Consider the following 13819-nt stretch of genomic DNA (forward strand, 5'->3'; position numbering starts at 1 on the left):
AGCTGGGCTGGCCGGCAGATCAGGTCTGGTGGGGGGAAGGGTTGTTTCGAGACTATCCTGGGGGAGAAGGGTGAGGGTGGTGGGGGGCCTCGAACGGGCTGATAGTGGCCCGGAGTTTATTTCTGGGCCCAGGAGGAGCACTCGCACAAAGGTCAACACTCACAATTGCCATGGCCATTTATTGAACGGGCTGCAGCCGTCACTTTAAGGACCGCTAGTCCGGCCACTCGCCCTTGGCGTGGCTGGGTCGAGGCGCGCACCGCAAGCTCCACCCGCTTGCACTTGAATCTTGCAATTGGGGTCCTACAACCGGCCCAGGGCCCCAATTCGCATATTTAATCAGCCTCACGGCTGTTTCTGGCGGGCTGCTCACCCATTTACAGAATATTGTATCAGGCGGAACTTGGGCATCAAAGGAGAAGTTGAGGTTCTCCTTCACCATCCCCCTGATTTCAAACTGCTGGACACCCATTTTTCAGTGGCAAAACAGGAGGCCATGAGTTGAATTTCTGCCCCCTTATTCTCCCCGTACTAGCCCACTGGTTATAACTAACGTGGCACAGCCTGGGAACATGGATGCTGACCAGCTTTTGTACAGTGCCACTGATAGATGCCTCGAGGTTTTCCAGCTTGTCGGCCAACCCCTGCTTTCTCTTGCTGAGCTGCTAGGAATTGGATTGTAACGTGTTTTGTCTTCCTCCTCCACATCGGAACATGTGGAAACATTTTTAACAAGTGCAACAATTTCTTACGATGGCTCCACGTGCCATAGGCTGCCACCGCATTGGCAGGGTTGTTCGGGGCTTGACTTTGAATGTGGCATCACCTATGTGTGGAGGCATCGTTACCACCTTGGGCACTAATGCCCACCATTTGAAAGCGGCTAAACACTAAATAATTCCCTGAAGCCACCACTACGTGTGATTTGGTGTTTGTCCCTACGTTGGAGCCCAAGTTAAGTTCACTGAGTGAAATAATTGCAGTACAGCATCAGTACAAATAAAACCCATTGTTATGCTACTTACCACATGGAACGGTTCCGTGAATGTACAATACATATATTTAGCATGCCCGCATTAATGCAATGCACACGTACATTACTGACCAGTCTGGACTTCCTCACGTTAAACATTAGCTCCTGTTTAAACATAGTTGAACATTGTATCACTTTCAGTTAATTCATATCAGATCTAGAGAGAGTTGTTTTCCAGGCAGAAACAGAGGTGACCGTTTAATATTGCAGAATACACGTCAGTCTTCCGTAGTTTGCTCATCTGTCTGGTATTTTTCATGCGATGCCATAGGCCCCTGAGATTGAATAATACTCAATCGAAGAGCAGAGTATTCACAACTTGACCCTTTCATGCCATTTAAACTTGGCAGAAAAGAACAAGGCCTGAAATCCGTGGAGATTTGAAAGTTGTAATGATACTTGTTACATTTCCATCGATTTATATTTTCCTTCAACACTTTTTAGGAGCTTATAAAAGAAAGTGATGCTTTAAAATAGATTTACTGCTGTTTTAGAAATTCTTCATTTCTTACAGTTGACGAGGATCCATATCTCCGATATAGTGGAGCTTTAATAAGAGCAACTTGCTTTTCCCTTTGGGAAAACTATCAGAAAGGTTTAATCCTGTCAGGAGGATAAACTACATTAAAAATAAATCTTGCCCAAATCCTAGCTCTAGTTTTCCTCAAATATCGACTCACTGAGTAAATCGATCTTCAATCCTGCAACCCTTTCCTTTCCAGTATTCTCCTGCAAAGAAATCCCTTCACGGGAATTAAGCTGCTGTTAAAGAGATCATGCGGCAGTTTCAGCCTCGTACAGTTGTGTGGAAGCTGAAGGCCTTGACACAGTCTGCTGGCACAGTGAGTTAGGGTATGAGCTCATGGCACCTCAGACAGATGGGATGGAGTTGTGTTCAAATCCCTCCCCGCCCTATCTCTGTAACCTCCACCAGCCCTGCAACTCTCCGAAAACTCTGCGTTCCACCAACGCTGACCTCTTGCACATCCCTGATTGCCTTCGCCCCCTCCATAGGCGGCCGTGCCTTCGGCTGTCTTAAGCCCTAAACTCTGGAAGTCCCTCCCTTAAACTTTTCCTCCTCTCTCCTCCTTTAAGACGCTCCTTAAAACCAACCTCTTTGACCAAGCCCTGTCCTAATATCTCCTTATGTGTCTCGGTGTCAAAGTTTGTCTGATTACGCTCCTGCGACGCGCCTTGGGATGTTTTACTGCTTAAAGGTGCTATATAAATGCACGTCGTTGTTGTTAAGTCTTTGCCGTTCTCCACCTGGAGCATTTGAGCTTCAGCCAAGCTTGCCTTGGGCAGACAGCGAGAAGAGGTAACTGGGAAAGTGCTGCCTTCTCGAGCTCGCAACACTTGCCCGCTGAATGATAATCTGGCCCAAGGAAGGTTAAAAAATGAGCAGGAAAACAGAATACAAATTAGACTTTTAAAAATATAGTTATACAGGTAAAACAGAGTTCAAATACATGTCAATGCTACTATTAAGTGCATTTCTGGCTTACAGGTTTGTAGCTAAAAGGACCGTCTTAATATGCCGCTTATCTTGACAGTTTACTCAGCAGAAAATGAAACTCTTAGACAATGCTGCCATTTAGAGTGCACAAAGGCGCATTGCAACAGAGTGACAAGCTCAAAAAGGTCTGTCAGTCAGCACTGGTACAGGTAGTGCGTTGGACTGGCTCTGGGTGTCAGTTCATTATCCTACATAATGCTATAAATAGGGGAAATTATGCTCACAAGTCACAGTGCAGGAAATTTGAATCACAATCTCCACAGCGGCAGCGCCGTGTGAAATGCTATATACATCTGCAGTGACGCAACTTTAATTGCAAGTCCATGGATCAGCACCATCTGACGTTAAAACATTCACAATATTTTTAATTTTGAGGCTATTGTGTAATAAAACAGCCCCTCCCCTCTCAAGTTCTGCTAGTTTTGAGCGTATATATTTTTTAACAGCTAAAAGTCACGTTCAGGCCCATGACACAGTGAGTAAGAATGGTTGGTTTGCTTTTCGTATATGCCCTTGGAGAACAGTGTGAAATAGTGGGAGGATGTACAGGCTGATAATAAATAGTTTGACAGGCCGCGACATGAACGCTCCATCCATGGCCATAATCATCTTTATACCAGTCGATAGGGTGGTTAGCCCTGTATGGTGAGAGAGTTTAATGGGGTCACAACTCATAGAATCAAAGAGTGGTTACAGCACAGAAGGAGGCCATTCGGCCCATCGAGCCCGTGCCGACTCTCAGCTAGTCCCACTCCCCTGCCCTTTCCCTGTAGCCCTGCAAATTTTTTTCCTTCTGATACTTATCCAACTCCCTTTTGAAAGATAAGATTGAGTCTGCTTCCGCCACCCTCTTAGGCAGTGCATTCCAGATCCTAACCACTCGCTGTGTAAAAAAGTTTTTTCTTACGTCGCCTTTGGTTCTTTTGCCAATCACCTTAAATCTGTGTCCTCTGGTTCTCGACCCTTCCGCCAATGGGAACAGTTTCTCTCTATCTACTCTGTCCAGACCCCTCATGATTTTGAACACCTCTATCAAATCTCCTCTCAATCTTCTCTGCTCCAAGGAGAACAACCCCAACTTCTCCAGTCTATCCAAGTAACTGAAGTCCCTCATTCCTGGAATCACTCTCGTAAATCTTTTCTGCATCCTCTCTAATGCCTTCACATCCTTCCTAAAGTGTGGTGCCCAGAATTGGACACAATACTCCAGTGGGGGCCGAACCAGTGTTTTATACAGGTTCATCATAATTTTCACACTTTTGTACTCTATACCTCTACTTCTGAAGCTCAGGATCCCGTAAGCCTTTTTAACTGCTTTCTCAACCTGCCCTGCCACCTTCAACGTTTGCGCACATTTACCCCCAGGTCTCTCTGTTCATGCACCCCCTTTGGGATTGTACCATTTAGTTTATACGTCCATTCCTCATTCTTTGTACCAAAATATATCACTTCACACTTTTCTGTGTTAAATTTCATCTGCCACATGTCTGCCCATTTCACCAGCCTGTTTATGTCTTCCTGAAGTCTATCACTATCCTCCTCACTGTTCACTATACTTCCAAGTTTTGTGTCATCTGCAAATTTTGAAATTGTGCCCTGTACACCCACGTCCAAGTCATCAATACATATCAAGAAAAGCAGTGGTCCTAGAACCGACTCCTGGGGAACATCACTGTATACCTTCCTCCAGTCCGAAAAACAACCATTCACCACTACTCTCTGTTTCCTGTCACTTAGCCAATTTCGTATCCACGCTGCCACTGTCCCTTTTATTCCATTGGCTTCAACTTTGCTGGCAAGCCTATTATGTGGCACTTTGTCAAATGCCTTTTGGAAGTCCATGTACACCACATCAATTGCATTATCCTCATCAACCCTCTCTGTTACCTCATCAAAAAACTCGATCAAGTTGGTTAAACACGACTTGCCTTTATCAAATTCATGCTGGCTTTCCTTAATTAATCCACACCTATCCAAGTGACTGTTAATTTTGTCCCTGATTACTGTTTCTCAAAGCTTCCCCACTACCGAGGTTAAACTGACTGGCCTGTAGTTGCTGGGTTTGTCCTTACACCCTTTTTTGAACAAGGGTGTAACATTTGCAATTCTCCAGTCCTCTGGCACCACCCCTGTATTTAAGGAGGATTGGAATATTACGACCAGTACCTCCACGATTTCTGCCCTCAATTCCCTCAGCATCCTAGGATGCTTCCCATCTGCTCCTGGTGATTCATCTACTTTAAGTACAGCCAGCCTTTCTAATACCTCATACGATGGAGTGGGTGGGCGGCAGGGGAGGAGGCACTCGCGTCCACTGGACGCGGGCACCCTACTGGATGTTAACCCAGAATTCAGAGCCGAGCTCCACTCACCGGGAGTGTCTAAAGTGGGATTCGAATCCTGCACCTTCTGACTCAGTGGTGGGAATGCTGCCATTATGCCAAAGGTTTGCTCGGTAAGGTTGGCAAGAAGGCAGTAACAGAGGGAGAGGGGTTTTACTCATGCACAAAATCATGAGGGCGGAGTTAAAGCAGAACCTGGAGGTAGTGTTGCAGTTGGGCAGCTCACTCCCAGGGTATCATCTTAAACACAAAGTATGTCTGCCCTCGCTATTTTTCCCCCATTGCCGAGTTTTCCTCCTCTAAATGTGTATCTGCTGTTGCGACCACCAACTGCCGTTGTGGTTTTTGTGTCATGTGATGGAGGAGAAAAAGGATTTTACAGGAAAGGAAAATGTGTGGTTTTGTCATGTGACCGAAAGAAACAGCTTTACTAACACAAAAAACAGTGCCATTTATTGGGATCCTCTCTGCCATGAATGAGATACAGTAACAGGACATTTGGTTTGTTATATCAGAATGGTAGAGGAGTTTTCAAGTATAGTTTTATGAATATGTTAATTTAAGTGCACAAGTGAATCCAGCTTTGTTATATAACACAAACTTTGAATTTCATTTGCATCACAGTGGTAACCTCCTAACTCTGCTCTAACAGCCAGTGCTGTTCCTTTCCTGTTTAAAACACAGCCTGAATCATATCCTTTCTGTTTTCTATAACCATACTTCAAGCAATTAGGCATTGGTAGTTTTTTTTTAAAGTATATATTGCAACACTTTCCTGTGGTGAAGATTTCAGTAAGTTTTAATAGATCAAAAACATTGTTATTGAAGAGCTGGGAAATGGGCCAGGATTCCTAACGTCTTTGTGTGGTTTTAGTCCTTGAATCATTCTACCATTCTATTGCTGTATCTCTGACATGATACCAGAACTGAGAGCTTATAACTATCAGGAAAGACTGAACAGACAGGGGCTCTTTCTCTGCAAAAGAGAAGGCAGAGAGGTGACTTGATAGAAGTAAGATTATGAAAGGGTTCAATAGGGTAGACGTAGAGAAAATGTTTCCACTTGTGGGGAGTCTAAAACTAGAGGGCCATAAATATAAGATAGTCATTAATAAATCCAATACCCAGAGAGTGGTTAGAATGTGGAACTTGCTACCAGAAGGAGTAGTTAAGGTGAATAGCATTGATACATTTAAGGAGAAGCTAGATAAACACATGAGGCAGAAAGGAATAGAGGGATATGTTGATGGGGTGAGATGAAGAAGGGTGGGAGGAGGCTCGTGTGGAGCATGAACTGTTGGGCCGAGTGGCCTGTTTCTGTGCTGTACTTTCTATGTCATTCAATGTAATGTTACAGTGGAGAGTGAAATCAGGAACACTTTAATACTTGTGTTAATTTGGATATCTTCTGGTTAAAGAGATTTTAGCCTCCGTAAGACAAGCCCATGTGTTTAGCCATCCATTACAATGGACATTGGGCATCGCGATTTCCCCACATCCTCAGCCAGCGGGTATGGCTTGTTACTGGTAGCCTGTTTTTGGAAAATTGTCCCATATTAGTTGTACATACACATTGAGGACAGTGGATGCCTGGAAGGGATCGGGTAAGGCAGCAGTCTAACCGAGTGGATCGGAAGATGTCATAAACCATGGAAATACAGTTCAGGTGGCTTCAAACTGTCTTTCGGATGAGACATTAAACTGAGGCCCTGTTTTTCGTGCATGGTCCCTCTAAATTTGCTGCACGGCCGCTATTGTATGGCGGTATCCTTTCCACCCGCAACAGCTTGTGAGCAACCTGCACGGGACCCTCGGAGTGATGCGTGGCACCTTAGGGGAAGCGTTGCCTGTCTACACTCTCAGGTGGACGTGAAAGACCCCATGGCACTATTCGAAGAAGAGCAGGGGAGTTCTCCCCAGTGTCCTGGCCAACATTTATCCCTCAACCAACATTAGTGAAAACAGATTATCCGGTCATTATCTCACTGCGTACAGCGAGATCCCACAAACAGCACATTGGCTGCCGCGTTTCCTACATTGCAGCAGTGACTACACTTCAAAAGTATTTCATTGGGTGTAAAACACTTTGCGACGTCCTGAGGTCATGAAAGGCGCTATGAGGTCATGAAGGGTGCTATATAAATGCAAGTCCTTTCTTTTATTTATCTAACCCTTGTGATCGATGAGGGGGCTTTGTGATCATTCCCGGTTATTTTTCTTGCTGCGGTTAAAAATAAACCTCAAGATTTCACTGCTATGTTTGGGCAGGGTAAAGTGGGGGGGGGGTGTTGCAGGGGAGCTGGTTATTCAGCTGTAAGTCTGTCTTTTGAGCTGGCAGTGGCTGTCGGTACCAGCACCTCGGGGGGAGGGGGTGGGTAAATTCCTCAGGGTGGTGAATGTTAGGGGGGTTCTCCTGATCGGCTGCTGTAACTGGTGAAAACTTCGAGGTGCAGATGAGTCATGATCTAATTGAATGGCGGAATGGGCTCGAGGGGCTGAATGGCCTACTCCTGTTCCTATGGAAACCCAGCATCCTCCGATCTTGCATCGACGTTACGCTGGCTGACCAAGAGAAACCCCCTCTTGTGGAAACTCACGGCAATGATGCGACAATGGTGTTCACACTGAGGGCTGCGGAATCATTGACTGAAAATGTTAGCAAGAAAAGAGTTTACAATTGTTTACCGGGAAATGATATAGCCAGTGCATATTATGTTCTAGCAACTGCTTTGTTATAAAATAATCACACAAAATGCCAAAGAAAGTAGGTTATTGTTGTCATGGTAACCTTTTATGTTATAAATTCAACAATTATTTACAGCGCTGTGTTCCATTTTGTTGAAAATCCAATTAGAGCTGATAGATTATGAAGAAAATAAAATAGTTTAGTAATGTCTAAACATTAAAAGTTTTGAGTTTTTCTTGAATGTGATCCAATGTTATTGTACAGAAATATCAGTGCATTTTATTTTAGTTGCTGCGGTTTTTGTTCCCCGGTTTCTCCAAACCACACACACAACACATTGGCCTGTGCCGGTACCATTCTGAACCGGCTGTTAGGAAACATGCCAGCAACCAGGTCACAGGTCTTTCCCCTCTCTTTCTCTCGCTCTTTCCACCGCCCCCCCCCCCACCCGTTTGAAGCCCCTGGCCTCTGCTCGCTGCATCCCCACTGCAGCACGACCGAGATAGGGAACTCATCAAAATGAGTCTGATCTCTCACCATCTGTTCTCCAACCAGTCACTTTGGCTGGAACCTGGATTTTTCGAACATTGGAATTTTTAATGGCGTTATTTTAAAAATGGCAGTGATAAATTAACTTGGTGATTTTATGTTAAAATTTGTTTCCACTTTAAACGACCACAGTTAAGCAGCGCTAGTAAAGACAAAAGAGGCGGCTTCTATCCGGCACAAAGAACAGATGCAGTCATTATCAAAATGTAAACACACAGTTCGAAGTTTAGCACATAAACAAGAGGTTCCAAAGTGGATGTTTCCATTATTTCGCAGAGTTTTTTCCCCCTAATTTAGCCTAAGATTATTTTTTTCCCTCTCCCAGGAGATTGCGTGACTGTGAGGAGTGGGGGGGTGAGGAATGAGATGGCGGTGATAATGTGAGCTCTACAACCTTCTGGGAACTCTACATTCCTTCGACTCTGGCCTCTTGTCCACCCCCACCATTGGCGGCCATGCCTTCAGCTGCCTAGGCCCTAAGCTCTGGAATTCCCACTTTACTCCTCTTTCTCCTTTTAAGATGCTCTTTATAACCTACCTCTTTGACCAAGCGTTTGCTCACGTGTCCTAATATCTCCTTATGTGGCTCGGTGTCAATTTTTGTCTGATGACGCTCCTGTGAAGTGCCTTGGGATGTTTTACTACGTTAAAGGCGCTATATAAATGCAAGTTGCTGTTGTAAGCTGCACCATGCTGGGACGGCACCGTCTCACTGGGCCCACCGTCTATACCTGTGCTCCTTTTACGTAAGTTTCGTGTTAATAATTGCTTTTTTTAAAATTAATTAGGCAATTGCAGCCACAGAGGGCAGTCGAGAGACGGACGAATCGAGGGGAGTCTTGGCCTCGACACGGGAAGCGGCGGTGACGCAGTATGAGAACGGAGCGGAGGAACAGCACTGCTGTGACATCACCGAGGGCTCAGACGGCAAAGGAGGCCGTCCCAAGGACAAAGTCGGCAAAGCCAACGGTGAGCAATTGAAGGGAAAGGAAGCCGAACCGTTGTATTTGCACCAGGGCCTCACGGCCCATTCGGGAGATGCGACGGCACAAAGCCCAGTGGATGGACAGCCTCAGGAAGAAAGCAAGGCTGCCCCAGCCGCCCCCCAGGATCTCGAGTCGCCACAACGCCCGCCGGACGCACTGGCCAACGATCTCCAGGAGAAAGCTGTCAGTGAAGTAACCGCAGCTGAAAAGTGCGCAGAGAGAGACTCCCCCGATCGGGGATCGAGCACGGTGTCGCAAGACGCGGCAAACGGCTCCATTCAGGCTGATCAGTCGCCGAAGGAGGAGGTTGAAAATCGGCTGGGGAGCAACCGACCACATAGCACACACAGACGGTCACTGGGGCAGGCTGCGAGGGTTAAACTGAACCCCTCGCCTGGCCCCCACAAAGAGAAAGAGGAGCTGCTTGTTATGACAAAAAGTGAAGCTTGCCCCAGCTACATGCCTTTGGTGTACACCAGGGGACATCCTGGCATCATGTCGCCACTTGCCAAGAAGAAATTCTTATCACAGGTCAGTGGCACTTTGCCCAACAACTATCCAATCGGAGCCCCACCCCCGTTAATTAGCAGTAAAAAACCTGGTGACATTGGAGAGGACATGGTTACGACTGAGTGTCATGTTTTACAAGGTTCCACGTCAGACCAGTTGGCCATTAATAGACCCTCTGTGATTCAACATGCGCATAGTTTTCAGAAGAGAAATGCTGATGAGCGAGGGGAAGCATTTAAGCACGATGGTTTGAATAAATTATCAGATGCTGAGGCTGCTTATCTTTCCAAGCATCACCTCAATTGCTCAGACTCATTCAAAAGTGGTGCTCCTTACCCTTTCACCTCTGACCTTCTAGACAATGAAAATAAATGTTCTGAGAAGAAAGGTTGCCAACCATCACAAGTGTCGAGTTTTCTAGCAGACTTCTACTCCTCCCCCCACCTGCACAATCTTTACAGACAGACAGAGCATCACCTTAATAACGACCAAACATCAAAGTACCTGAGCAGTACCACAAAGGATAAAAGTTCTTTATATGTGCAACATAAAAACCAGGATACGGTCTATTTAAATTATCTTTCAACACTGCACCAACCGGAAAAGAAATGTGCAGTGAAACCTCCCACAGAGGAGCAGCCCACTGACTTGAGTCTTCCAAAGCTGAAGAAAACATTACCCAAGAACTTGGCAAACAGTGCCCTTCATTTATCACCGCATCTAGACATCAAGAGCACGACAGCAAGTACGCAGTCGGCCCATAGCGACTGCAACCCCAAATCTTGCCGTGTCCCTCCAATGCCAATCTCGACCAATACCAAGAGCGGTGAAGCCGTTCCGCCACCGTCGGCAAAGCTGGAGGAAGTGGTCCGACCCACAATGAGTTCCAAAGGCAGCTCGCAGGTCATCGGGACCACCAAGCCCGTCAAGAGGAACCGCGAGGGCGCAGACAGTGGTAGCAGCGAGAACCCAGAGAAAAAACTCCGGGCCGTGTCTCCCATGCCGCTGTCAAAGGACATGGCGATAAAAGAAAAGCCGTCTGACTTGGAAGGTGAAAGCAGCAAAACTCTGCCCCCCGGGATCTTCTTGGAGGGCCACAAGTTCCCGCTGCCGACTCCGATTTTCCCGGGTGTGTATCCTGGAGCCTTTGTATCTCAGGTTCAAGATATGTGCGACGGCCTGGGATCGCGGTTTCCGGTTGACTACGTCCATCCTTTACAATACTTGAAGAACCAGGCTGTGCTGTCTCCGCTCATGCAACCACTAGCGATCCATTCCTTCATGATACCGGCGATGCAGAGACAGATCCTTGCTTCGACTGGCACCTCCCCACAACTGTATAGACATCTGTCCGCGGCTGCTACCCCAGTCGCGGCTTCTTACGGGGACATTTTGCACCATAGCCTTTATCCTCTAGCTGCTCTGAACCCACAGGTTGCCTATTCCACCTCGCCGATCTCTTCTCTACATCCCAGCACAAAACTATAAACATTTCATTTTGTGAAAATCGTCGAGAGATGTAACGTAACAGCCTGACATTCCACGTTACATCGTAAGACTTCAAGTGATTGCAAGCTACCAGCAACTGGTTTATGTACCTCTTGCATTCACTTTAGGTGTTCTTATCATCTACAGATCATAAGATTTGTGTATTTTTTTTAGTACATTGAATGCGTAATATTTTTTTGTACATAGAAATGTTATTTGTCTGCAACCTAACACTATCATGCTTGCAATATCAACACATTAAATGGCTGTAAATATTCACTACAAACATTTACATCTTAATTAATTTATGCAACTGTAGTCACGTTTTTACTTCCCACTTCTGTTGTTTTGTTGTGCGTTTCTCGCAGTGTCAGATGATGGATGTGTTGAGTATTGTGTTCTTGTTCCAGAACAGGATAGACATAATAACTACAGGAAGTTCTCTGCAGCTGTAAATGTCTGTTTGGATTCTTTTGAATCCTTTCTGTAGAACCCATATGTGGTGTTTAATTTCTGCACTATGTAATAGTGCACCACTGTTTTTTCCCACTTTTTTTTGGATGTAATTGCCATTCTTGCAGTTGTTAGGAGCTTGACTTTCACCTCGATAAAAGCAGAACCGTTTACAAAGAATAAAGTAACTGTAACTCTGGAAACACTTGCCTCAGCTTTAATATTGTTCCAAAATAAATGTAAATATTCAAATTCAATTTTCATACTTTCACTGCCATCCCTGGCACGGTTCCAAACCCACTGCTGTTAAACGGCTACCAATCCCGAGATAAAGATTTGTATATAAGATATGCTAGCTGTAGTTTGCAATTGCTACACTGCAGGAAAAAAAACGATAATTTTATATTTCGATCCTGCCTGCCTTGCATTTAAGGTCACAAAAGTATAGCTGCAAGGGTTCTTTCTGTGGTTCCGCATAATGTTTTGTCAATCAAGTATTTGAACCGTAAATCTAGCTAATGTAAACAAGGCAGATTTTGAAAAGAAGCAAAAGTGAAGCTGAATAATAAAATGGAAAAAACAAGATTCCACTTTGGCATCCGCTCGCATTCTGCTGGTTTTATAATAAAGCCCCTTCAGTCTATTCCCGTTGTCTCTGCAGCTGTTGGTGAAGCTTTAATAAGATTTGTGTTGAAATGCAATTCTGGCTCTTTGTTCAACTCCTGGACTTGGCTCTCAATCTGTGGCAGCCTTTTGTTTCTCATTTAGAGTTTGGAAAATTTCACTTTACGTTTAAAAGTGCCCTCATGCTAAGCAAATTAAACATAGGCAAATACTTTCAAAGAAAGTCTTTCTTAAACTTATTAGAACATTTGCTTCTAGAGAACTTGACATTTGGTTACAATAATTTCCTTTCAGTTCCACACTAAACATGTTTAACTGATGCCTCAGTATTGCATGTGGCTTTCTGGCAACTCCACTGCTACATCAAGAACTAGCTGTGCCTTTTCATTTCAACAACACATTAAAACTTCAGTACTTAACCGCACATGTTTGTCAATGGTATACCGTGGTCACATCTGGTCTAGCTTTGCAAAGAGCATTATGATAAGTATTGTGAAATCAGGATATATTATTTTTGCTGGTTTCCATGCTCGTAATGATCATAATGGGCACTTAAGAGATTGTTTGTTTGATTGTGGCTATATTAGTTACAGAGAATATTGTTCTCAAATGGTTGTTTTATTCACCAAGACACATTGCTTAAATATTTTCAGTCTGTATCTTATCAGCAAGATGTTTATACTGACATGTTCTTATTATAAAACTTGTATTTTGTAAATAATGAACACATTTCTTTTTGCATTTTTGTTTTGGTTCTATAGCACATTTTCATGTATGGTGATTTGTACATAGTTAACAGTGAAGACTAGTAACATTAAGATGAGTCCTGATAGTTTAAGGTTATTGAGTAACCTTGCATTAGGTTCAAACTTTAAATCTAATGTTGCTGAGCCAAATGTAAACACTAAAGTTTTGTTTTTGTATGTTCTCAAAGTGTACTTCTTGGCAAATGCTTTTGATACTTTGTGCCAATAGTTTATCAATCACATAGCTGGCAAAATATTTTGTACTTTCTGATCCACTGTTATATTTAATAAAAGTTTTACTACTTAACAGATGTGTGATTTTCTTTAGTTTATATTACTCATTTTATTTTAAAGGTTAGAAGGTTTCTCAAAGTTTCATCATGAAATGAGCTCACTGTTTTAAATAACAGCTCAGCCACCTACTCCCAATAGTGGAATTACCGTTATGCAAATGATGTACAGGTGGGATATGAAGAGGTACAAGCTAAAGTGATATCTTAAAATTAATGTCTGAAGGCAATTAAAGTTCAGACATGTTACCTTAACTTACAAAATGTGACATTTTGTTGCAGACCTTTTGAACACCCACCTAATCTTGTGACAATACCATTCTGAACCGGTATATTAAGAAAAGTATGCCAGTGTAGCGGTTCGTGTAGATCGCCACTAAATAAGAGAGTTTGACTTTGACGAACTATAAATAAGTTGTTTATTTACAGGAACAGGCTAATTACAGCAGGTAAGATGGCTGACTGTAGGAGCACCGTGGTGTAGGTCTTGTCCCAGCGGGGACTCCACGAGGACTGAGTTCGCAGTCCTGTGAGGAGCGTGATGACGTCATCACGCTCTGCTGTGTGTTCCCGCGCTTTGGGCGTCACGTGACCAC

General features: G+C 44.3%; 1 protein-coding gene across 1 annotated transcript in view; it reads left to right on the forward strand.

Annotated features, from left to right (window-relative positions):
• The window catches only part of arid5b (AT-rich interaction domain 5B), a 125702-nt gene extending 112462 nt beyond the window's left edge, over window positions 1-13240 (forward strand). Inside the window, exon 10 of the mRNA XM_085994966.1 lies at window positions 8915-13240. Coding sequence (XP_085851092.1) covers window positions 8915-11110 — 2196 coding nt within the window. The 3' untranslated portion in view covers window positions 11111-13240. The remainder of the gene's footprint in view (window positions 1-8914) is intronic.
• The last annotated feature ends 579 nt before the right edge of the window (window positions 13241-13819 follow it).

Source organism: Somniosus microcephalus, chromosome 8, assembly GCF_052327205.1.
Source record: "Somniosus microcephalus isolate GS21.2 chromosome 8, FLI_Smic_1.0, whole genome shotgun sequence".
Lineage (NCBI taxonomy): Eukaryota > Metazoa > Chordata > Chondrichthyes > Squaliformes > Somniosidae > Somniosus > Somniosus microcephalus.